Raw genomic sequence first — 23557 nt, 5'->3', positions numbered from 1 at the left:
ACCCGGCCAAGAAAATCGCTTGGCCTCGGCTCCGGCTCTTACCTGTAATTAAAGTAGCCAGCGGAAGTGAGCCGAGCTGTGAGGTTCAGCCTGTTGTTGCAGCTCAGCCGCGGAAACGTAATGGGAGCTGTATGAGCTAGGTCGACCTGCCACCCAGCCGAACATATAATATACGAAAACCATAGCTCATTTACATCTCCACGTCTCTGTGTCTGGTTATCTGCAGGGAATGACACATGACAGCCGATGCTCTGAATTTAGCAAATGGAATTTCCCTTTCGCGACCACGCAAGGCACACACAGTTGCCCAGTTGTGTTTTTGTGTCTGAACTTTATGTACATGCTGGTATCCGTGCACCTACATATCAGTCTATCTTCGGAAACCGACTCCCGCACTCTGACACACTCGAAAATAGGCATTCACAGCTGCCTTTGCACAATTTCTTTTCGAGAGCAGAAAAAATTTGACAGGCAGGCTGAAATCCTATGACTGACAAGTTGCCCCTTGACACACATTTTGTCATAGCAACGCTAAAAATAAAATAAGTAAATATTTTTCAATAAAAACAAGAGGAAACGCTATAGTCGAGTGCCGCGACTCTAAGATACCTGTTACTATTTTACACAATTTTAAAATATTCATTTTGCTAGTGGAAATTCACAAGGCGCCACCTATTCTCAGAGAAAGCATGTTGAGAAACTGATAATGACGTCACTGCCCATGTGAGGCCTTATAACCTAAATTTGTTCATAAATAGCGAAATAATGTTCCGATTTGAAAAATCTTTGGCAAATCGATAGATATTAACAGAAATAAGTTATAAAAGGTCAAACGAAGGCATTCATAATAATATTTTAGACGGCGTTAAAGTGGGCGTGTTGGAATGCTGTAATATTTTGCCCTGCGTAGGGACGGATCTTCATGCTTAATCTCAACTTTGTATCTCTTATAGTTCCTGAGATCTCAGCATTCAGCGGACAGACGGACAGACAGACGGACATGGCTCAATCGACTTCTCTATTGATCCTGCTCAAGAATTTATATACTTTATACTTTGCTCACAAAACATACAGCCCGCAAAAACCAGAATACAATATAAAAAACGGCAACGAGAGCCATTCGGATTAGACCACAGTAACAAGCACGCAAATGAGAGCTATTAGGATTATGGAAAATAAATGCGAAATTAGAGGTTCATAAACAAGAGAATGATGCCTCCAATTTATCATAAAAAGTAACAAATCGGAAGGTAAACTTTTGCCGAACGTTGTGGGATTATTTAAATAGTTTTATTCAGTACGTTATATATTTCGTTATCATTCAGCCCTGTCTCGGAAGTAACTCGTATTTTTGACACTTAGTTTTCATTGAATTTTGCCTGGCGCTGCACAAACCGAAAGTTCAATTGTTAATCGGGAGAATTATGCTTGCATAAAAATTAAAATTCCTGGAAGTGGATTTTGTAAAATCGAGCGAATACCTTACCTCTTCCAACGCCTCCAGCCCTCTTCGACTCGACGGGGTTTTTCGGTTCGTTTTACTTCCAAAGTCGACGCTGAAATGTAATATGCCATACATAAAAAACCCCGCTTAAACGAAATATGTTTTTGCTGCACTCGACAAAAGAATTTCCCACAATGTCAAGAACCAGAGAAATCGCGCATACGCACAGTTGACGGCCGGCGGCAACGTTCAGCGCGAAATTGTTTTGCCTGCCAAGTGTAGCGTCTAATGTCTTGCGTTTTTTGGTCGGAATAATTTGTTGCAACAGTCTGCTTTTGTGTAAAGAAATCAGATACTATTATCTATAACCAATCTTTTTATTGCCATCAATTCCCATTAACGGCGATTGAGCACAAAAGTTTTGAGCTTTCCAACCCAACCATCAAGGTTACTGTAAAACACTTTTTTTTTCCCAAAATTAACCCTTTTTAAGGATATACTATAATATAGTAGCATACGCGGAAAGCAGGATGGTTTATAATACTTCTAAAATGCAGATTCTCCATTTCTCCTTTTCCATCTCTCTCTTTCTCTGCCATTCGGAGTCACTCTACGTTTCCATTATTCAGGTTCGCATTGAATGCATTATCTGACGGCCTGTTGAACCCCGCTGCCATCCAAGCCACGTCTGCGGAGACGTAAATGTCTTCAAGGACGGGGACTAGCCCACGCTCATTGTGTACACCGTATATAGTACACCGCATATCGTACATCGTGCATCGTGCTTCGCTCAAGAGTCAGAACTGCGACGGATGCTTTCCGAGTCGCCCAACAAAATTCACTGACCAGCAACAATGTGGCTGATACTTAATAAGTCTGCAGCAAAGACGACGACCAAGGCACACAAAACGACGCCAGGGGAGTGGATGAAGCGGTTCAGGGGTGCTCGGATGCTGCATAACATTACGCTGATAATGTAATAACAATAACCATAAAATGAAAAAGCCAGACTAGGCCGGAACGGGAGAGACAAGTCGTTCCGACTTTTACCTACCGCAACAAGGTTGCAATCCAGCTCAAGCTGTGCTTAAGGTTCTGCGTTCTGTGCCACGCTCGGGTTTTATTTTCTTTTTATTTTTTTTACATTTAATTAACAACTTCCGTTCACTGGAGCTCTATCAATATTAATTCCTTTTCTGACTGCTTAAAAAAAGAAAACTTTATTTACCACAATATAAAATATAAATTGTATCTGTTAGCTCGTAGCTAACATCTATCGATGTTCTGTACTATCGTACCGATTCATACTTTATATTTATTTCGAGCCTATAAGAAGTTTGTTAGGCAGCTTTTATGGCACTGTCTTTACCTTACTATCTTCTATGTATTGTAATATGTATATGCCTCTGCTGATTTCTGGGGGCGTTCACACCCCAAAAAACAATAAACACGACGCGACTGACTGTAACGCTTTTGTTAGCTACCCCGAAAATTCTTCATTTCTTTGCCCGTCGTCTAGTTCAGCTCTTGTTCTCTGCAGGTTTGTTTTCTCAATTTTTTTCTGGTTCGCTTTCCACTTTGTGTTTCTAATGGCTTCATTCCATTGTCATTTGTTTCGAGCTTCATTGTTCGCTGGGCTGCTGCTTTTATTTTGCCCATAAGTGTAACAATCGGGACCTCAGACTTCAGTTTCTGGCTGGGATTGCAGCCAGGAGCCAGTGTTGGTGGGCGCCGTCAGCGAGGAAGAGTTGCGTAAATAAAGCAGGGCGCATGGGTATGTCGAACATATGTTGGCTATAAAAAGCAAAGTGTAAACAAATCCAGTGCCTCGCACACGAGTGCAACTTTACACGCATGTGCATGTGATGCACACAAGTGCAAGCACATGTTATTAAGGAAGGAATGCGCAAAAAACGGGGCGGGTTCCAGTGAGGCTAAAACGGCATGTGCATAGCTCAGAGGCTTTGATATACATGCATTCATACATATGCATGTGCTACATACATACATGTATATTAACCGTGAACCGGCAGAGCGGGAAAGCTGGATTTAGGGATAGTACAAAGCGGATTTATAAAAGGAGTGAGAATGCCCAAAATACATATGTACATATATATACACATATATGGGGAGTAAAACCTAATGAGAAAAATATAAACAGTGCTTTCGACCTATTCAAAACTCCATTCGAAGACTTTGTTCTGCCACCTAACAGTAATTTTAATCAAATGAACTGTTGATGCAATGGAGAAACACCCAAATGTGTTATCGAATTACATCCCTACATCGGGAAGGGGATTCTTTAGGCGAAATTATATAGCCAAATAGTCACCATAATAGATTTTTTATTCAGCTCATTGTAATTTTTCCTTTAAGTACAAGGTATACCAATCCAACAAAAACGGAAACTAAGTCAGGCAGCTTTTTGGAAGCTATAAATTCCATAAGCTAAAATGGCGATTTCCACAAAGAAAATCTTTTGCACTTTCTACCAAGCCAGAACGGCATCAAACATTCCAAGGCAAGAAAAAGCTGAAAAGTCATGTAATGCGTTCCGAAACAGGCAAAAGGTCATGCGACGACCCTCGTCTAAATGTCGACCTGGCTTCAAAGTAGGTTAAAAATCATTTTTGAGCCACCTATTGCACACAGTGCATCCCCTACCTTCTTCGGGATTCGGAATCGTGTCCGTGTCCGTGTCCCAGCCCCTGGCCAGAAGCAAGAAAGTGCATGGCTAGGCGGCAACATGCCAACGAACTGAAAAAATCAATTCCTTTGGCAGGGCGGAAGGGGTCCTCCGGGGGCTTGAGGGTGCCAAAACGTGCCTAACAACTGACAAACTCGTGCAAAATAAATTGCAGCCTTGCACTAGAGAAACCCCTGGAACAGAAAAACGTGTGCAACCCCAAACAAACGAAAGAGAACGGGGGATTGAGAGGAGAAAAAGAGAACGAGAGAGAAAAGGAACTGTACACAGTGCATTGGACATGCGCTTTATGTGGTACAGTTTTTTAACTCCGGTTCTACGTTTACCTTGCTTAAACAAGCCCCAAACCCTTTTGGATGGGCCGACTAGGTTGATTTTGGTCTTAGCTACTCGACCAGCTGGCCATCACAAATCATCCTAGTTACGGCCAAAGCCAAGGTGGACCGACCCCGAAACCCCAACCACCTGCAGCAATCATCCCCTTTGTGGGTAAGCCCTGCAGTTTGGTGGTTAGTTGGGCCTGCTCAACTTGTTTTGATTTAGGGTCGTCGGTATTCGCTTATGTCAACTTTTTAGTATCTTTAAGTGTTAAGAATATAAGATATCGTTTGCTTGCGATCGAAAAGAACTCTAACTCCATTTTATTTTCTAAAATGTAATAAATACAAATGCTTTTCCAGACTTCATTTCGGTTGATTTAAAGGGAGATTCATAATTTACGATAAATGTGGCACCAAGAGAAAGCTAAGAAAATACAAACAGAATCCTTGCTTCCCCACTGAACATTAAATGCAACTTGTTTTTTAGATTTTGAGGCAATGACTTAAAAAAAACTGCATACGATAATCTGAGATTATATTATAAACTCTTGGTACCAACCAAAAAAATTGTTCTACAATCAGCTCTCGACTATCGGTTGAGACAAAACAATGTCAATACTCAAGCAATCGATATAATCAGTTGTAGTTTCCCTGTTTGGCTCTCATTTCGAGGCTGCTAATCGTACAAGCATACATTGGCTAGTCTGACATTTGATTATTTTCGGCTCTACTTGACTGCAACTTGCTATAACGCGAGGGAAGTTCTGATGTGGGCCTGCTTGGAACTTATTTACTTCGCTTCTCTATTCTATGCTCAGCCATGCTGCCACTTTTTTGCCCCTTTTATGCATTCATTGAAAAGAAGCCGCTTAAAAATATTGCATTCACACACACAGACACCCAAGCGAGCCAAATGCAAATAAAAAGTCATTTTCGCCATAGAATAGAGCTCAACAACAAAAACAAAGGGAATAGCAAAAACAACAACAACAAAAAGTGGTATGTGAAAAAAGCAACGAAAAGCCAAAAAGAACGGAAAAAATGAGATGAAAAATGCAGTAAACGGAGCCAGAAGGGAGAACTTACCTATACCACTGCAGAAGCTTGTGCGACATACTATCTACTCTCCAGTACACGCACACAGCCACATAAGCGCTCGCACACACATACTCACTCGAATGGGGTTGTTGCTAACGCCGACTGCGCTGCCCGCAGTGACAGTGGCAATGCCAAAGGCAAACTGCATATTTCGAGGCCTACATCAACATTTTTCAGTTTTTTCAGCAAGGGACAGCACAAACAGACAAAGAGGCGCAGAGAGAGCCCCGGCGAAAGAGCGAGCAAAACGGAAAAGAGCGCAGGCTGCTGGGCCCCAGTGTTGTGCCTTCTTCAACGAAAAAGCTAGGCAATATATCTATATGTACTAGCTACTTAAAAAGATATAGTAGCATTTTTAAAGTAAGCTGTTTTTCGGATTAACTACTAGTTACTACTTTTTTATGGCAAATATGGATTGAAATCGAGCTTCATGGTTAATTGGCATAATCTGCATTTGCATATCTGCATTATCTATAACGTTCTGTTACCTAAAGAGCGTAGACAATGGTGTTTAGAAAAGACCTTTTCTGACGGACCATTTCTTTCATGAAAAAAAAATCCTAAACCCAATCGATATTTTTAGTTTTGGAGTAAAAATGTGCAGCGCCAGCATGGATGTGGAATTGGTGTGGTTCAGGCTGCAGTTTGTTTTCGTGACGATGAACATACATACATATACGAGTACGAGTATATGGCTATAGCTTTCTTGTTGCCGCTTCCCCCGATCCGATAGCGCTGCCTTGGCCTTTGCCGGTAGAGTCGCTTAAATGGATTATGTGGGTATGTAGTGCGGACTGGCGAACAGAGACCGAGCGACTAAGCACAATAACACAATGAACTCCAAACGTGGGCAGCTCCAGAGCGGTTGCATGGCAATTGGGCGGACTCCGGCGTGTCTTTTCTGTTGCGATGGCTGCCGCTTTGGCGTCCCCTTTTTTCATCCATTGCCATTCTGCTTTTGTTTCTTACCCGATGGCGTTTCGCTCCTCTGCTGGCATTGCGTGCGATGGAAAATTTCTTTTCATAAATGAAAAATGTAATGTGACTCCTCTGTGGGTCTGTGTATGTGTGTGTTTGGTGTTTGTAGTTAAGTTGCATTTCAGCGTAAGAAATAATTACAGAGAGTCATAAAGCTGATGTTGCACAAACTCAGGCCTTTGGGTGAGCGGGTGTGTACTTTTCCAGTCACCTGGCGCTTACTAAGCGGTGCTCCATCGGGTCTGGAGTTGCAATCCCGTGGTGTTCAACCCCTCTTCCTGCTTGACATTGGCTTTGCTACCAGCTTAGAAATCAGGTTTTTACTTTTTGCCACGCGATTTTCCTGCCGAAGCAGAAGTAATTTTAACATTTCTACTTAAGCGCACACACACACACAGACACAAACATGGCGCTCTAGTGCAGTGAAAATGCAGTCAAGTTGGCGTCTCTTCATTTTCCATTTTCAATGAGCCGCTGAAGCAGACAAAGTTTGCATGACGCCGTCGTCGTTTATTTCATTTTCTCCGCTGCCCAATGCTACATCCTTCGCTGGCAGTGAAATTGAAACGCTGTAAATACAGAAGGGGAGGGAAAGTAGCCCTGAGCCAAGACCCAAGACTGAAGACAACGGGGCGTATGGGTAGTATTTATGGCATTGTATCTCGTGGGCAGGAGGAAGAAAATGGTTGCTAGAAACTGTGTTAGGCCGACAATGCACTGCGTTGCACTCTGCTGCAGTTGAAGCCCGAGAAGAGAGGTGGAACAAGAGCATAAGGAAAAGATGCAGGAGGAGGAGGAGCTCGAGCAGGAGGTGGGGCCACTTGTGGCCAAGTGACGTCTTAGCCACTTTGGCTTCGATTCCTTCTGCTTTATGTATTTTAGTCTAGTGTCTGGGACGTGTCTTGGCCAGCCTTCTATTGCCATTGCCGCTGCTGTCACTGACATTCCTGTGGCTATTTTTGTTGCAGTTGCAACAGCAGCACGTACTTAACGCTACCAACGCCCACTTCCCCCCTTTTGCAGACCCTCCCGAAGGCCGCTCCTCGGCACATAGTTAGCGCCTTTGTGGGGAAAACTTGCACTTGATATTCTTTTATCTCTTTGTGGTGGTGTTGCAAGCGTGACTATTCGTATAATGCAACTCCAAAACCATTCAGACTTTCCGATCCCCACTCAATGTTTTCTTTTTTTAACGTAATCGATAACGCGTCTTGATGGGTTCTGAATGATAATAGAAAGTATTGTGAACCTACCGCGGATGGTTCCGATAAATTTCGGAATTTTAAAGAACTATGTATATGGCTTTAATAGCAGCTAACAGATAATTATTTATGCTTAAGATATTAGCTACAGGAGAATGTTATATCAATAGTTTAGAAGTATAACGGTATTTAGTTCTGCAAGTCCCTTAAAAGCTAAAGTTTATCTGCAAATCCAATAAAATCTAAAGTTTATCTGCAATTCTCAAAAACCTTACCTTGTTACCCTGTTACCATTTATTCCGCTGCCCATACATTCCTTTGGTCGATTTCGACTGACGCGAATAATTTCGTGCCTCATTCCGTGGACTTTGAGTGACAACGTTAATTGAATTTTAAATTTCTCGGGGGACAATGGATGGGTGGGCGTTGTTAAGCTCCGTTTGCCAGTTATTGGATTCAGCAACGCAGATTAGAAGGCAAACGAGTTCCATCCGAATCTGGAGCTCGCAAAAGATGCAAATGGTGGAGAACATAGAACACCGCCCGATGAAATTTATGTATTTGAGTCTAATGTTTTATTGATCTCCGCTGAAAACCCATACTAACGACATGTGCCTTCCCCTTCCTTTCGCCGACAGGTCGCGACGATCTCTCGCCCTCGAGCAGCCTAAACGGATACTCGGCGAACGAGAGCTGCGATGCGAAAAAGAGCAAGAAAGGCCCTGCGCCCCGTGTCCAGGAGGAGCTGTGCCTGGTATGTGGCGACAGGGCTTCCGGTTACCACTATAACGCCCTCACCTGTGAAGGCTGCAAGGGTTTCTTCCGTCGTAGTGTGACAAAGAGCGCCGTGTACTGCTGCAAGTTCGGGCGCGCCTGTGAAATGGATATGTACATGAGGCGCAAATGCCAGGAGTGCCGTCTGAAAAAGTGTCTGGCTGTCGGCATGCGGCCGGAGTGCGTCGTGCCGGAAAACCAGTGCGCTATGAAGCGGCGTGAGAAGAAGGCCCAGAAGGAGAAGGACAAGATGACCACGTCGCCCAGTTCGCAGCACGGCGGCAACGGCGGCAACTTGGGCTCTAGCAACGCCCACGACTTTGTTAAGAAGGAGATTCTTGACCTTATGACATGCGAGGCGCCACAGCATGCCACTATTCCGGTAAGTGTTTACATCAAGTGACGTTCGAAATGAGTGCTCAGAATATTGCTATCATAGATCTGTCGCCAAGTTCTTACCCTAAACTTACGTTTCTTCTATTCCGATACAGTTACTACCTGATGAAATTTTGGCCAAGTGTCAAGCGCGCAATATACCTCCATTAACGTACAATCAGTTGGCCGTTATATACAAATTAATTTGGTACCAGGATGGCTATGAGCAGCCATCAGAAGAGGATCTCAGGCGTATAATGGTGAGTCCCGCCGAAATCTCACATAAACAATGAGTCTTATATCGTTTGTTATCCTTGCAGAGTCAACCCGATGAGAACGAAAGCCAGACGGACGTTAGCTTTCGGCACATCACCGAGATAACCATACTCACTGTCCAGCTGATTGTTGAGTTCGCTAAAGGTTTACCAGCGTTTACAAAGATACCTCAGGAGGACCAGATAACGTTACTAAAGGTGAGTAGCTAGAAAAGTACGGAGATTAACCAAAAAGACTTAACCCTTAACCCTTATAGGCGTGCTCGTCGGAGGTGATGATGCTGCGTATGGCGCGTCGCTATGACCATAGCTCGGACTCCATATTTTTTGCGAATAACAGATCCTACACGCGGGACTCTTACAAAATGGCCGGAATGGCAGACAACATTGAAGACCTACTGCATTTCTGCCGCCAAATGTTCTCGATGAAGGTGGACAACGTCGAATACGCGCTACTCACTGCCATTGTGATCTTCTCGGACCGGCCGGGCTTGGAGAAAGCCCAACTAGTCGAAGCGATCCAGAGCTACTACATCGACACACTACGCATTTATATACTCAACCGCCACTGTGGCGACTCCATGAGCCTCGTCTTCTACGCCAAGCTGCTCTCGATCCTCACCGAGCTGCGTACGCTGGGAAACCAGAACGCCGAGATGTGCTTCTCGCTTAAGCTCAAAAACCGCAAACTGCCCAAGTTCCTCGAGGAGATCTGGGACGTTCACGCTATCCCGCCCTCGGTCCAGTCGCACCTCCAGATTACCCAAGAGGAGAACGAGCGACTTGAGCGTGCCGAACGAATGCGCGCCTCCGTTGGCGGCGCCATCACCGCCGGCATCGATTCCGAGTCTGCATCCACTTCGGCGGCGGCCGCTGCGGCCCAGCATCAATCCCACCCTCCGAACCAGACGCAGAACGAGCCTCAGCTTCAGTCACAGGCACAGCCTCAGCTGCAACCTCAGCTTCAACCTCAGCTTCAAGCCCAGCTCCAACCCCAACTCCAGTCACATCTCCAGCAGCAGCCTCAGCTTCTTCCCGTTCCCGTGTCCGCCTCCGTTTCCGGTTCTGGTACTGTGTCCGCGGTCAGTACGAGCAGCGACTACATTGGCGGTGATGGGGCCATAGGACCCATCACGGCAGCGACCACCTCCTCCAGCATAACGGCCTCCGTGCCTGCCAGCTCTACCACATCAGCAGTGGCGATGGGCAACGGAGTTGGAGTTGGAGTCGGTGTCGGTGTGGGTGGTAATGTTAGCATGTATGCGAACGCCCAGACGGCGATGGCCCTGATGGGTGTAGCCCTGCATTCTCACCAGGAGCAGCTCATCGGCGGAGTGTCGGTCAAGTCGGAGCACTCAACGACAGCATAGCAGACGCAGTCAAACCGAAATCAACACCACCATCAGTCCATTGGGGTCTTTCTGGACTGAGAGGAATGGGTAGTTCTTTCCCGGAAAGATCGAGGCGAAAGCCGTGAGAAAAAAATGAATAACTAATGGACAAGCGTAAAATGCAGTTATTTAGTCTTAAGCCTGCAAATATTAGAGTTTAGTTATTATTCATACGATTTAATACATAACACAACCCATTAACAATTACAAAAAAGCTTACTGAAACAAGCTTCAATCATAGTAAGACAAACGCGATGAGGAACAGAGACAATTTGAACAGAGAAACATTGAAAACCATGAAATTTAGAATCAATTCCTTAATGGGTCGAGGAATCGCGGCTGCCTCTCGATCAATTCTCGAATTTTATCATTCAATTTGATTCTCCGAACTGCATGCGAATCAGATCAGATGAGATGAACAGAAAGAGAGTATGGCAAGACCAGAGGAAAGAGAGAAGAGAATAAAGATTGTTTATATTTTAAAAATATATAAAATAATAATTACTAACTGTAAAATTCATTAAATCAACTGTATAATACCTAACTATAACCCTAAATCCTTAATCTACCGACGCGAGTAAATCTGTTAAATAAAAGTAATAGTTATGATAATGACATTAACATCCACCATAACTAAACACATTTAAATTAATTCAAAACAAACAAATTAAAAAAGAAAAACACGCAAAACTTGGACTGATTTTATAAATATTTTTTTATCATAACAAAAGGCAAACTGTAAAAAATATTACAAAAAAGCAAAACTAAACAAATAAAATAAAATATTTTATTATGCCCTCCCTATAATTTTAAAAACAAAAATTTAAATTCTAAGATTATGATAATTTCCACCTTAAAGATTATTTGCAAGAAAAAACCTAATATTGGCATCGATTTAGTCATTTTTTCAACAAATCTTTTATATTGAACTTTAACAAATGAAAATGAAATTAAAGTGATTGGAGTCTTACTCAAAAACTTAAAGGCATCAAAAGGTATTAAGTATAAAAAAATATTAATTTCAAGTTCAACAAACCCTTTGGTAACAGCCACTCATAAATACACACATACACCAAAAGACTTCAATATATATTTTTAAAATTTACATTAGTAATTCAAAATTTGAATGAGTGACAAAATACAACAAATTTGGAAAAACCAAAATTTTTATGAAACCCACCAAAAAAAACGGGCAAATTTGTGTTTACTTTTGCAATTTTTATGTTAAACGAAATTTATGCAATTGATTTTCAAAAAATGTTTATTATATTTTATTAGTTTCATTTTGCTTTAAAATATACAATTAAATAAATTTTTTAAAATTGTTGGCCTTTTTTTAACGTAAATCAAATTTATTCTAATTTTAGTAGAAATTGTGTTTGAAGACGAAGAAAAGAGCACTGTAAAATATTAATAAAAGAAAAAAGGTAAAGTTAAAAGTGAAATTCTTTTATTGTTTAAAAAGAAGATAAACCCCATCTTATGTAGCTTTCTACTTGAATTGTGCAATGTTTTACTTTTACTACTAATCTTAATTTAAATATAATTTTACACACACGCATACACACACCTTCTCACACACAGCCACACATGTAAACGTTTAAGTGAACTTAATTTATAAAGATGAATTTGTGTAAAGATGAAGTAAAAGTAGCATGATATCATGGTTATACATACATATATATGACATCAACTCCAATCGATCAAGCGCAAGGCTTCAATGATGAGAAGTCTTATTAAATGTAGCCTGCACTTTGACAAACAGAAAGCAGTGAATTATTTATTCATCTAAATCTTAATCTGAAAAGAGGGAACCCCCAGGGAAGATCAAAACTAGAGATGATCCCGGATCATCGAACTCAATATATGTTTGGTTTTTACAATCGGTTTAAGATCGAGCTTTTCTAGCATGCACAGTCGAGTACGTTCAATTATTATAATATAAAGTATACAAAGTCACATTTATGCATACCTTGTTTTGTAGTTCTACATGTAATGTAAGGCATCGTAATATGAATTACGAATTACGGAATATTTTTACCTTTTTACCCAACTCCCGCAAATGGAAGAAGTGAAATCAAGCAAAAGTATATAATATATGAAAAAATATGTTGAAACAAAGCGAAAATAAGCCAACATAAAATGCAAAAACATAAACCAAAACCCAAGTGTTTTTATTTTGGCAAATATTTGTCATATTTCATGAGTTTCGTTTTGCTAAGGAAAAGTTAAGAAATAATGGGATGCGAGTGAAAGACTTATGAGCTAGGAATTCAGAATTTGAACAAAATTTTGCATGCGATGCAAATGGCTGTGAAATTGGCTAGGAAGAAAAGGAGGATTGAAAATGGATGAATTTGTAAGCAAGAAGCAAGAATCTTTACGATTTTCGATTTTGGATTTATGGTTTTTTACTATTTCAAAGGAAAAAACATCAATAAGGCTATATAATAGATTTAACATGAAATGTTTACATACCATTTATTTTATAAAACCATGAAAGTCCGAGTGTGGCAGAGAGCGGATGACCTGCCGCATTATTTAAGATTGATTCTATATTGGCATTTTCAGACCGAGTGTTGAATATAGTATAAGTCAAGCATAATGATTACTCTCGATAGACCCTCGCTAAATCTTTTAAATATTATATTAAATCACGCCTCAGATCTGTATATATGCGTATATTAATAAATACGAGTATATATTTATAGCTTTCGCTCTATTAGAATAAAAACAAAGAATGCGAAAAACAAAAATACAAATAATGAAACCTGATGAATTACGAAAATACAAGATTGTATGGTATAAAGTAACAATTTGTTGACAGATTCATTCATATACCAAAACAAAGCTAAAGCTTAAACGTGAAAAAAATCGTTATGTAGTTTTTTGAAATTCGACACTATGTTTAATTTTTATGCACGGGTTTCTGTTAGGTGTAAACTTGTAACTTGTTTTGCCCCCATATCTAGACCTAACTATGTATAACCCACTACCACGACCGTGTACACAGCCTATAATCCTAAGATAAATTGATTGACACTCACACACTTAAAAGCATTTTGTGTTCAACTTGTAGATATTGATCCTGAATTGAAAAACTACCTCAAGCAAAACAAATGATGATGAAGCAGACGAGTGACAGATGTAGGGTGATTGAAAGGTTTTAAGCAATATAAAAATACATGTAACTACGAGCGATACCTTAGCCGCAGAGCAAGAGCAGGAAAAAAAAACAAAAAAAGATATACCTTGAACAAAGATATGATTTCCTTTATATAAATTGGTTTCCCGAGCACTTTCAGCTAACGACGTCTTCGTTATTTTTGAACTAGGAACATATTAAAGAGCACTGAGCCTTGCTAAAGGTCACGGCTTGCCGCAAATCATTATATATGAAAGGAAGATATGCCTCTAAAGTTGACTTGAGTTAAATAGCTTAGTTTTTCCCACTGCCAAATAGAAATTACCATGCAGTTTAAGTAAATTATAGAACCGCAGCCATTTTTCGAACATAGAGTAAATAAAAGGGGAGACAGCATAAGTCTAATTTCATTTGCAATGTCTAGCAATCAGTAATATAAATCTAATTATAACATGAATATCTACGAAATATATACAATTACAAAAGCCAGTTCAAGATACGATTTCGCGTATATCTTTAAGTCAAAAACTACGTATATGAATTGACAACGCACACAATTCGAAGACGAAGAACTTAGCGAATAAAATCATTTTTCCGGAAAATACAAATAGAGAATACAAACTTAAAACAGAATTAATGGCATTTTAGTGTAACGAGGAATACAAACAAAGTCGATAATCTAATCAACATACCGAAAATATTCAAAACGAAGTCCATTACACTTCAGATACGTAGAAAAATATAAAATAGCAAATGGAAATCGAAAAAAAGAGATGTATGAAAGGACGGATCGAGATCTTTATCTAGAAATAGTTTTCTATTTCACTTGCATTATTATTTACATGCTACACTGCCAGCAAACGTTTTCTTCACCTTTTACTTATTCGCAGTAATCAATAAGTCAAACAACCAAATATCATTTCGTTTTAATAACTTGCCATATTTCATATATTCCCTGAGTTGCCGTATATAGATTTTGATAACGAGAGAGAAGTAGAGATTGTTAGCAATTAAACTGAATAAATAAATGCAAGCGAATGCATACCTTTTTCTTGCTGTGTATTTCCCCGGGCTTGACTATGGATACACCAAGATCGACCCTAGCTTGAGGTGAAGTGTCCAAAATAGGCCTTGGATATGTATCTAGGTACACTAATTTAAAAGTATGAAACTGACATCTAACTTTAAAATCTGTTTACTTAATGTTAATATAATTGCTAATATCTAACAATATAAGATGATGATTACTTGTATACTTTAAATATCGAAGTTTTATATTAAGTTGGAGGACAAGGGAGAGATAACTGATTGGGGCGATTATATACAGGTGTCTGTCGAGTATGGGATTTTCGATGGTCTGGCGTCAGCAGCTAAAGTTGCAAATTAATCCGTGAATAATTAAATTTTTAATGATAATTTCGTATCAACAAATTTATTTAGGCCTAGATACACTTACACTTTGTATAGTTGTATAAATAAGCTGTAAATATATACATACACATAAATCTAACAGAAGTCTATATATACGATATATGAAACGTGTAATAAAATAAAAATTATATATTTAAAATGCCTGGTTTTGGTTGAGTTGTTACATTACACTAAAGGAAGATAATCGTGTACCCGCGCTGATACAAACTTGCGCTACGAAGTCATCTGTAGAATATTCATACCCTTAATTAATTATACCCGTTACTCTTAGAGTAAAAAGGTATATTGAAGGGTTGAAGATTCAAGGTTGAAACTCCGTCCTTCTGTCCATCCATCTGTCCGTATGAACGCTGAGACGTTAGGAACTATACGAGATACAGAGTTGACAGAAATCACGAAAACTAAAATTACTGAAATCTCTGGAACTATTTAAGCAAAAAATTCTGAATTAAGTATGTATGATTTTAAGATGCCAGTGCATTTTGTTGTGGTACCATTATCTGGCCACACCCACTCATACGACCACCAAGCTCGACAGACGGTTTTCGCTTTTCGTAGAAAGGATGATGTTTCGGTAACTATAATTGATAGAAATTTGGGTTTAGGCATGTAGTTTTTTAGGATTCCTCCAATCCTTATTATTTTCTACCGATGTAGCCTCGCACACTCTAACGCCCACAAAACACGAAAAATCGAACATCTGTGTACATATAAGACTAACGATAAGAGCTGCAAGGATAGGCTTATGAATACGTATTTAAGAAATGCCACTGCAGCTTGACGTCAGTTTTTATCCGGCCACGCCCACTCTAATGCCCACAAACCGCGGTAAACTGTTAATGTTATAATGAGTGTCTTCATTTGACCTTACATAACATTTTTTAATAATATCTATCGATCTACCAAAGATTTTTCAAATCAGAACAATATTTTTTGACAAAAGGTTGGGCTTTTTGAATTTCCACTAGCAAAATGAATATTTAGATTTTTAGATTTTTAAACTAACAAAAAAATATTAATTTTAAATTCCTCACGATTTGCTGCTTCCTGTTGATTTTCCTAGTCTTGATTCCTGTGATTGGTTTTTGTTGCTGCGTGCTGCCTGGTGGCGAGGGATGGCCCTTCAGCTCTTCCTTGTTGTAATGTAGTGGTTGATTTATATTATTTTTATTTGATTTTGATTTTGTGAAACTGTTGTGATTGAAAAATTGTTTATGAATTTCCTAAGTTGTGCATATTTACGGGTTGGATAACATGCACAGTCATTAGCTTTTAGGAGGCAAAATATATTTTTAATTTTTATAATAATATTATAGACGCCACAGTTTTTCGCGGTTTGTGGGCGTTAGAGTGGGTGTGGCCGGATGAGTGGCAAGTTGCAGCGGCATCTCTTTAATACGTGTTTTTAAGCCTAACTTTCTAGCTTTTATATGTCCCGAGATTTTCGCAGTTTTGGTTTTCCGGGTTTTGTGGGCGTTAGGGTGGGCGTGGCTAGATATGATTGCATTTGGGGCATCATAAAAACCTACATGCTTAATTCGAACGTTCTTTCTCTTATAGTTACCAAGATATCAGCTTTCCTAGAACATGCGAAAACCGCCTTTTGAGCCTTGTGGGCGTATGGGTGGGTGTGACAGAATAGTAGTACCACTATAAGATGCGCTGGCATCTAAAGATTATACATTCTGAATTGCAACTTTCTAGCTCTAATAGTTGAGAAGATTTCAGCGATTTTAGTTTTTCGCGATTTGTTAGAGTGGTCGTGGCAGGATGCTGTAATAAACTTGCGCTGCGTAGGGACCTCAAGAATCTTCATCTTCTTCAACTTTGTATCTCGTATAGTTCCTGAGATCTCAGCGTTCATACGGACAGACGGACATGGCTCAATCGTCTTCTATATTCATCCTGATCAAGAATATATATACTTTATAGGGTCGAAAACGCTTCCTTCTACCTGTTACTTACTTTTCAACGAATCTAATATACCCTTTTACTCTACGAGTAAATCATATCAGTCATGAGTTTTAATGTTAAAAATAAAACTTTTATAATTGTCGTGGAACGTATTAGGGCTATCAATAGCTACGGTTGAATTTAGTATTCAGTATTATTTGTGTGAGGATTTCTAGGGTCATATTATTCGGTAACACTAAATCGGGCTTACGAGCTTAAAATTGGCGGCCCGGGCTAAACCGATTTTCGGCACCACAAAGAGAGGGAAGAGAAACTGCGGTATGTAGGCTAAGTAATTGTATTTCAGGTTGGGCTAACTAATGTACATATTTCAGAATAAAACACTATCTCCAACACACACTCTTGTTGTTTTTGATATCGCTAACCAATCGGCGATATCAACTAGTGTTCCGAAGGCATTTCCTGGTGATCGGCCTTGCGGCGACAATAATAAATACTGATTTATGTGGTAAATTTAAGTGCTCTTTAAACACTGGCATTATATATAGACTAAAAGAATATAGAAATCTAAAGCTAGTGGAAGCAGGGTATTTTCAATAATTCAGTATTTTTAGCTTGAAAATAATTTTAAAAATATTGCTTGCATGAAAGCGGTCACACTAATTGACAGACGCCCCGTTCTGCTGAAAAATTTATTTTATTTAAGTTGAAGGTGATTATTCTATTTCCTGTAGACGAAAAACTGTTTTAAAAGCCCGTATATCTTGAAGCACAAGACCTTTTAGTGACAACAAAAACAATTTGGTTTTATTGCCCCGTTGTTAAACACGTAAGCGCTTATGCGCAAATTGGCAAGATGGCGGCTGGTTTCGCCTTTAGAAATAAAAAATTTGAAGTTTCGGGTAGAAAGATAGTAGCCTGCAATATTATATGGGCTACTGCACAACTCTTAACGATAAAATCCTTTGGATGCTTTCAAAAGAAAGAATATGTGAGGTTAAGCACGATCATCACTCACTTACATACATACTTGTATCCCTCCGTTGCAGACAATCAACAATGGCTGATTCGGACGACGAATACGACCGTAAACGGCGTGACAAATTCCGAGGGGAGCGCAGCGAAAGTTACCGCACGGAACGCCGAGACGAACGTCGACCTGTGGGCGGATCAGCTGGAGCTCGGGACGAGTGGGCAGAACGGTAAGTAGTATATAGGCTTTAGCTATAACATAAAACCATTACTGGACTTTTCAGCAATCCCTTCAGGGGCGGAGCTTCTGCAGGCGGGAGCGGAGGTGCCCGTCATAGACCGGACTACAGCGACTACCGGGGTCCGGGGCCTAGGCCCCGCTATGGGTCACCCGGCCGAGATATGCCACCCGGTAAAAGAATGCGCCCTGATTGGGGTGACGCAGATGCGCGCCCCAATCCCCGGTTTGGGGGTAAATACTACAAGATGCTAGGATATTCTAGATTTAAATGTAATTTTATTTAAATCAGGTTATGACCCGTATTTAATGCAGGCCTGGAGTGACCACTACCAGTCCATGCACACACCCTATTCCCACGTGGGGCATGGCCCACCTTCTCGGGAGCCCGTGAGCGTCGGCGGGGACACACTAACACAGCCGGCTATGCTGAACCTGAAACAGTTCCTCGACACCCAGGATGAAAACATCTCCGACTCAGAGGTGATGCGCAAGTACACCGAATACAAGACAGACTTCAAACGCCAGCAGCTAAACGAGTTCTTTGTGGCTCACAAGGACGAGGAATGGTTAGTAGCTGACCAGAGGTGCATCCGCAACAGTTTGGTTGATACGGATGCCTCTGCAGGTCCCTTGCGTTTTTTGTTCTGTTCTTCTGTGCGCCACTCATAACTTTCTGTATAAGTTTTTCTCTGCAGCTTATTGGGTTTGTGAGACAGAGACTTCTCTGAGAATTTCTGCGTCATCTCGCAGAGCTGCTAACTGATATCTACTAAATTCTGTTCTGTTAATTACCCGGCGAGCAATGCCGAGGTGTGTTCATATTTAGAAACCGCGATTTATTTAAATTCGAATGTCGAGTAAATGCCCAAAAAAATATAAAGCAATCCCAAAAATAACGAAAGCGCTAAGCTTGGAAGGTAAGATTTTCGGTGATAATTAAAAAAAAAAACCTGTCAAAATCAATTAAAAATTAACCAAACTGACTACCAACAGCCGGGCGAAGAAGCAAAAGAGTAGAAATAATAGTATATAGAAACACAGAATTTTTTCCATACTAATAAATAAACTGTTTTTATAGCAGTTAAAAGGGTATATTCTATTCGTTAAAAAGTATAAAGCAGATAAAAGGAGGCGTATCCGACACTATAAACTTGATCAGGATTAATAACCAAGTCGATTAAGCCGTGTTCGTCCGTATGTCCGTATGAACGCTGACATCTCAGGGACTATAAGAGATACAAAGTTGAGATTAAGCATAAAGATTCTCGAGGTCCCTACGCAGCGCAAGTATATTATAATAATATTTCAACATCCTGCCAAGCCCACAAATCACGATCTCAGTAACTATTAGAGCTAGGATGTTGGAATTAAGTATGTATAATCTTGAGATGCAATCGCATCTTATGATTGTACCATTATCACGCCACACCCACTTACGCCCACCAAGCTCGAAAGACGGTTTTCACTCTTTGAAGAAATTTTGAAATTTTTTTTTGTAATTAGAAGTGATAGAACTTCGGGGTTGGGCATGTAGTTTTTTAGGGTGCCCCAGTCTGTATAATTTTGTTCCCATGTAGCCACGCTCACTTTAACGCCTACAAAAAAACGAAAATGAAAAAAGCAAAAATCTGGAGAACTGTAAGAGCTAGAAAGTTATTTTAAGAGATGCCACTGCAGCTCGATACGAGTTTTCATTCGGCAACGCCCACTATCACGCCCACAAACCGCGGAAAATTGCGTCCCCCATAGTATTATTATGAATGTCTTCGTTTGACCTTGTATAACATTTTTTTTTCCAATCTCATCGATTTAGGAAAGATTTTTTAAATCGGAACATTTCGGTATTTATAAAGAAATATAGGTTATACGGCCTCACATGGACAGTAACGTCACCATCAGTTACTCAACATGCACAGACAAAAGGTGGCCCTTTGTGAACTTTTACTAGCAAAATTAGTACTTTAAAAGTGTATAAAACTAAATGACTATAGCGTTTTCCTTGTTTTTTTACTCCTACAGGTTTAAAAATAAATACCATCCCGAGGACAGTGTAAGGCGCAGCGATGAACAACGAGGCTTTCTACAGGTACTGTTGCTTTATCCACCAATCTTCGCAACCATTATAAACCATTTATTACAGAGGCGAACTGATGTTTTTGTGGAGTTGCTAGAGAACGGAGCTATTGGGGGGGTCAAGGTGGATTCCTCTCAGGGTGATGCCCTGATCCGACTGTTGGACACCTGCGTTATTAAACTCGAGGGCGGCACTGATGAGGACCTCAAAGTGCTTGACGAAAAGCCTAAGGATCCAGTGATCTATGAGCGAAATTCCGATCCTATAGACTCTACAAAGTCGGTAGAGGAAACCATAAAGAGTCCCACTGGGGAAAAGCTGAATGAAAAAGATTCGTTGCCAGCAGTTGTATCTCCACAGCGAAAAAGTCTAAAACCTGTGAATTCTGACGAGGAGAACTGGGACGATGAGGAAGCAGAAAAGGTGCTGCCCAAAAAAGAGTTCAAGGAGGATTCAAAAGAAATCGATTTGAGCGCTGTGAACAAACAGTCGGATACAAAAAAGACAAAGAAACGCAAACGAAATAGCAGCGATGACGACAGCTCTTCATCTGACTCGGAATCTAGCTCTAGTTCAGATGATGAGAAGCTTAAAGAGAAGTACGATGTGGAAGAAGGCCTTAGAAGCGAGCAAAAAGCCGAGGCAGAAAGGGACAGACAAGATGCGGCCAAAGCAAAGGAGGCACCAGAAAGTCCTAAACCAGATGAGGTTAACGAAAAGAAAATTTCTGAACCTGAAGATCAATACCCAAAAAGTAAGACAACCGAGGATGATGAAGCAGAAAAGATACTGGAAACATCTTCGATAGCTCTTAAAAAGTCCGCAAATAAAGACGAAAACGAAACAGAAGAGGGAGAACAAAAGCCTTCTGCTGATGAAAACAAGGTTGTCGAAGCCGAAACTATTGACTTGGACAAAATAAAGGATGGACAGCCAAGGGCCTTGCACCGCACCTCTTCAATATTTCTTCGCAACTTGGCCCCCTCCATTACCAGAGCCGAAATCGAGGCTGTGTGCAACCGTTTTAACGGCTTTCTGAGGGTGGCTATCGCAGATCCTTTGGCAGAGCGCCGTTGGTATCGCCGAGGATGGATAACATTTATGCGCTACGTTAACATCAAAGAGATTTGTTGGGGTCTGAATAATCAGCGTCTACGAGATTGTGAAATGGGAGCTATAGTCAATCGAGACTTGAGTCGGCGGGTACGCCCAGCCAATGGCATAACTGCCCACAAGCAAGTGGTGCGATCCGACATTAAGCTATGCGCTAAAATCGCTCTGAATCTGGACGAGAAGTTCAGGCTTTGGACGTCAGCTACAGATGGGTCGAATGCAAACTGTACGAGTGAATCCTCAGGGAATGGGAGCGGCTCTACATATGGCTTTAATTCGAAAAATCCTGTATTGCAAAACATTACCGATTATCTCATCGAAGAGGCGTCGGCCGAGGAAGAAGAGCTTCTCGGCCTCACCGGTGAAAATAAGGACAGTGAGGGAGAACCCATAGAGCGGGACGAGCAATTAATAACCGTGTTGGACCGCTTGGTTTTGTACTTGCGAATTGTGCACTCCGTAGACTATTACAACCACTGCGAATATCCATACGAGGACGAGATGCCAAACCGCTGTGGCATTATCCATGCCCGAGGTCCAGCTCCCGTTCGGGTTACCAGTAACGATATTCAGGAGTACATCAAGACGTACGAGAGCAAATTGCAACAGTTTCTTACGAAGATAGAGTTACTAAGCGATGAAGAGATAAAGGACCTTGGAGCCAAGGACGCCGAGACTGAGGTGGAAAAGTTTGTGCAGGCTAACACTCAGGAGCTGGCGAAAGACAAGTGGTTGTGCCCATTATCGGGCAAAAAGTTTAAGGGTCCCGAGTTCATCCGCAAGCACATCTTTAACAAGCACGAGGAGAAGGTCGACGAAGTACGAAAGGAGGTGCAGTACTTTAACAACTACCTGCGCGATCCCAAGCGCCCACAGTTGCCAGAGCATCCAGGCAGCTCCAAGCGCTTAGAATCGGAGTCTGCCCGAGGAGGCGGAGGAGGGTAAGTTTATTACTTGCCCGTTAAACTTAACTTTAATTTTTTCGTTCCTTAAATAGCTACCGCCCGCCAATGTACTCACCCTTTTCGGCAATGCCTTACGGTTTTGGGACACTCATGATGGGGGGTCGTGGAGGACGCAATTTCCCTCCCGTTCGCAGGTTAGTATATCGTCTTAAATAGTTTTAGTCTAGGAATGATAGGAAGGATTTACAGCAGGTTTTCCATGAATCGATCAGTGGATAATATAATTTATTTGTTTGTTCAACTTCGTTCCGAACATAGTTCTCATACTCATCACCTTTTCCTTGCTGTACTAAAGAGAAGCGAACAAAAAACAATATAAACTAAGTTAATTTTTCACTACAGAGAACTAAAGTTCAATCTTAATACCCCCACACTTTAGCATTTAGGTATCTTATTCTCTTTTCTTTTTACTTTGATTTCTCTTTTGTTGGTCTAAATCGAAATTTGTCACAACTTTCTTGTGTCGCAAATTTTTTGCAGAGAATTGCCTTTGGAACACCAGCGCCGGCTTATCGGTTACCATGATTTGGATGCGCCTGCCAATTCCGATATGTTTGACTAATTGATTAGCACAATACTAATGAATATAAGCCATCTCGATGCAGCTTTTATCGTTTGGCGAGGTTGGCTCAAGTTTTAAAAGCAATTCAAGCAATGCATATAAATATGGTTTATATACGTCTACTGATATCCGTTTTCCTGTACAATACTATGCCAATTGTATTTAATAATCCGATAAATAACGTTGCTAACTTTCATTTTCCCGAAATAAATGCGAATTCATAGCCTAAAAAACTGTAATACTTTGTCTCTTTGCCTTGACCCTAGTCTTGCGTAAATAATTCCAATATCTTTATTCATTTTCGTTGTTTACAGACCCGGTGGTTTTGATTATCGACCCAGATCACACTACCGGGACTTGGACGCGCCGCAAGAACCATACTAGTAGTGCCCAGATAACAAACTAAATCAATTGTATTTATCATATTAATTGCTAAACAAATTAAGTTATTTCAATTGACGCCTATTTTGTACGGTATACTTTTGTATTTTACGGAAGAAAACAAAATAAAGTTCAAATAAAATGCGAAATGTAGAGGTTCCAACGTTGTTTTTAGCAGAGCACCCTGTGGGATCC

At 40.6% G+C, this 23557-nt stretch overlaps 2 protein-coding genes across 4 annotated transcripts in view; both read left to right on the top strand.

Moving 5' to 3' along the window:
- LOC108110345 (ecdysone receptor) overlaps positions 1-11247 on the top strand; it is a 35491-nt gene extending 24244 nt beyond the window's left edge. For both annotated transcript variants that reach the window (XM_017219375.2, XM_017219378.2), the window contains 4 exons: positions 8388-8905; positions 9015-9158; positions 9219-9371; positions 9431-11247. In XM_017219375.2, the coding sequence (XP_017074864.1) occupies positions 8388-8905; positions 9015-9158; positions 9219-9371; positions 9431-10543 (1928 nt within the window). In that variant the 3' untranslated portion in view covers positions 10544-11247. The remainder of the gene's footprint in view (positions 1-8387; positions 8906-9014; positions 9159-9218; positions 9372-9430) is intronic.
- Positions 11248-17693: 6446 nt separating this feature from the next.
- Positions 17694-23511, top strand: LOC108110352 (serrate RNA effector molecule homolog). 2 transcript variants are annotated; one of them, XM_017219391.2, is made up of 8 exons: positions 17694-17766; positions 18104-18256; positions 18311-18498; positions 18557-18833; positions 20287-20353; positions 20408-22395; positions 22452-22553; positions 23296-23511. In XM_017219391.2, exons 2-8 carry the CDS (start codon positions 18114-18116, stop codon positions 23363-23365), a joined length of 2835 nt encoding a protein of 944 aa, XP_017074880.2. In that variant the 5' UTR covers positions 17694-17766; positions 18104-18113; the 3' UTR covers positions 23366-23511. The 2 variants fall into 2 exon arrangements, with proteins under 2 accessions (XP_017074880.2, XP_017074878.2); XM_017219389.2 differs by lacking the exon at positions 23296-23511 and adding an exon at positions 22900-23220.
- The last annotated feature ends 46 nt before the right edge of the window (positions 23512-23557 follow it).

The sequence above is a fragment of the Drosophila eugracilis genome, unplaced genomic scaffold, assembly GCF_018153835.1.
Source record: "Drosophila eugracilis isolate 14026-0451.02 unplaced genomic scaffold, ASM1815383v1 contig_2171, whole genome shotgun sequence".
In the NCBI taxonomy this organism is placed as follows: Eukaryota; Metazoa; Arthropoda; class Insecta; order Diptera; family Drosophilidae; genus Drosophila; species Drosophila eugracilis.
The sequence above is the reverse complement of the archived record's forward strand: the minus strand, read 5'-3'. Positions and strand labels throughout refer to the sequence as shown.

Bases quoted from the DNA above. Each gene is read 5' to 3' on its own strand.
- LOC108110352 (XM_017219389.2), top strand. From the start codon at position 18,114: ATGGCTGATTCGGACGACGAATACGACCGTAAACGGCGTGACAAATTC. The intron at 18,499-18,556 runs GTAAATACTACA...TATTTAAATCAG, and splicing joins CCCCAATCCCCGGTTTGGGG to GTTATGACCCGTATTTAATG. The intron at 22,554-22,899 runs GTTAGTATATCG...AATTTTTTGCAG, and splicing joins AATTTCCCTCCCGTTCGCAG to AGAATTGCCTTTGGAACACC.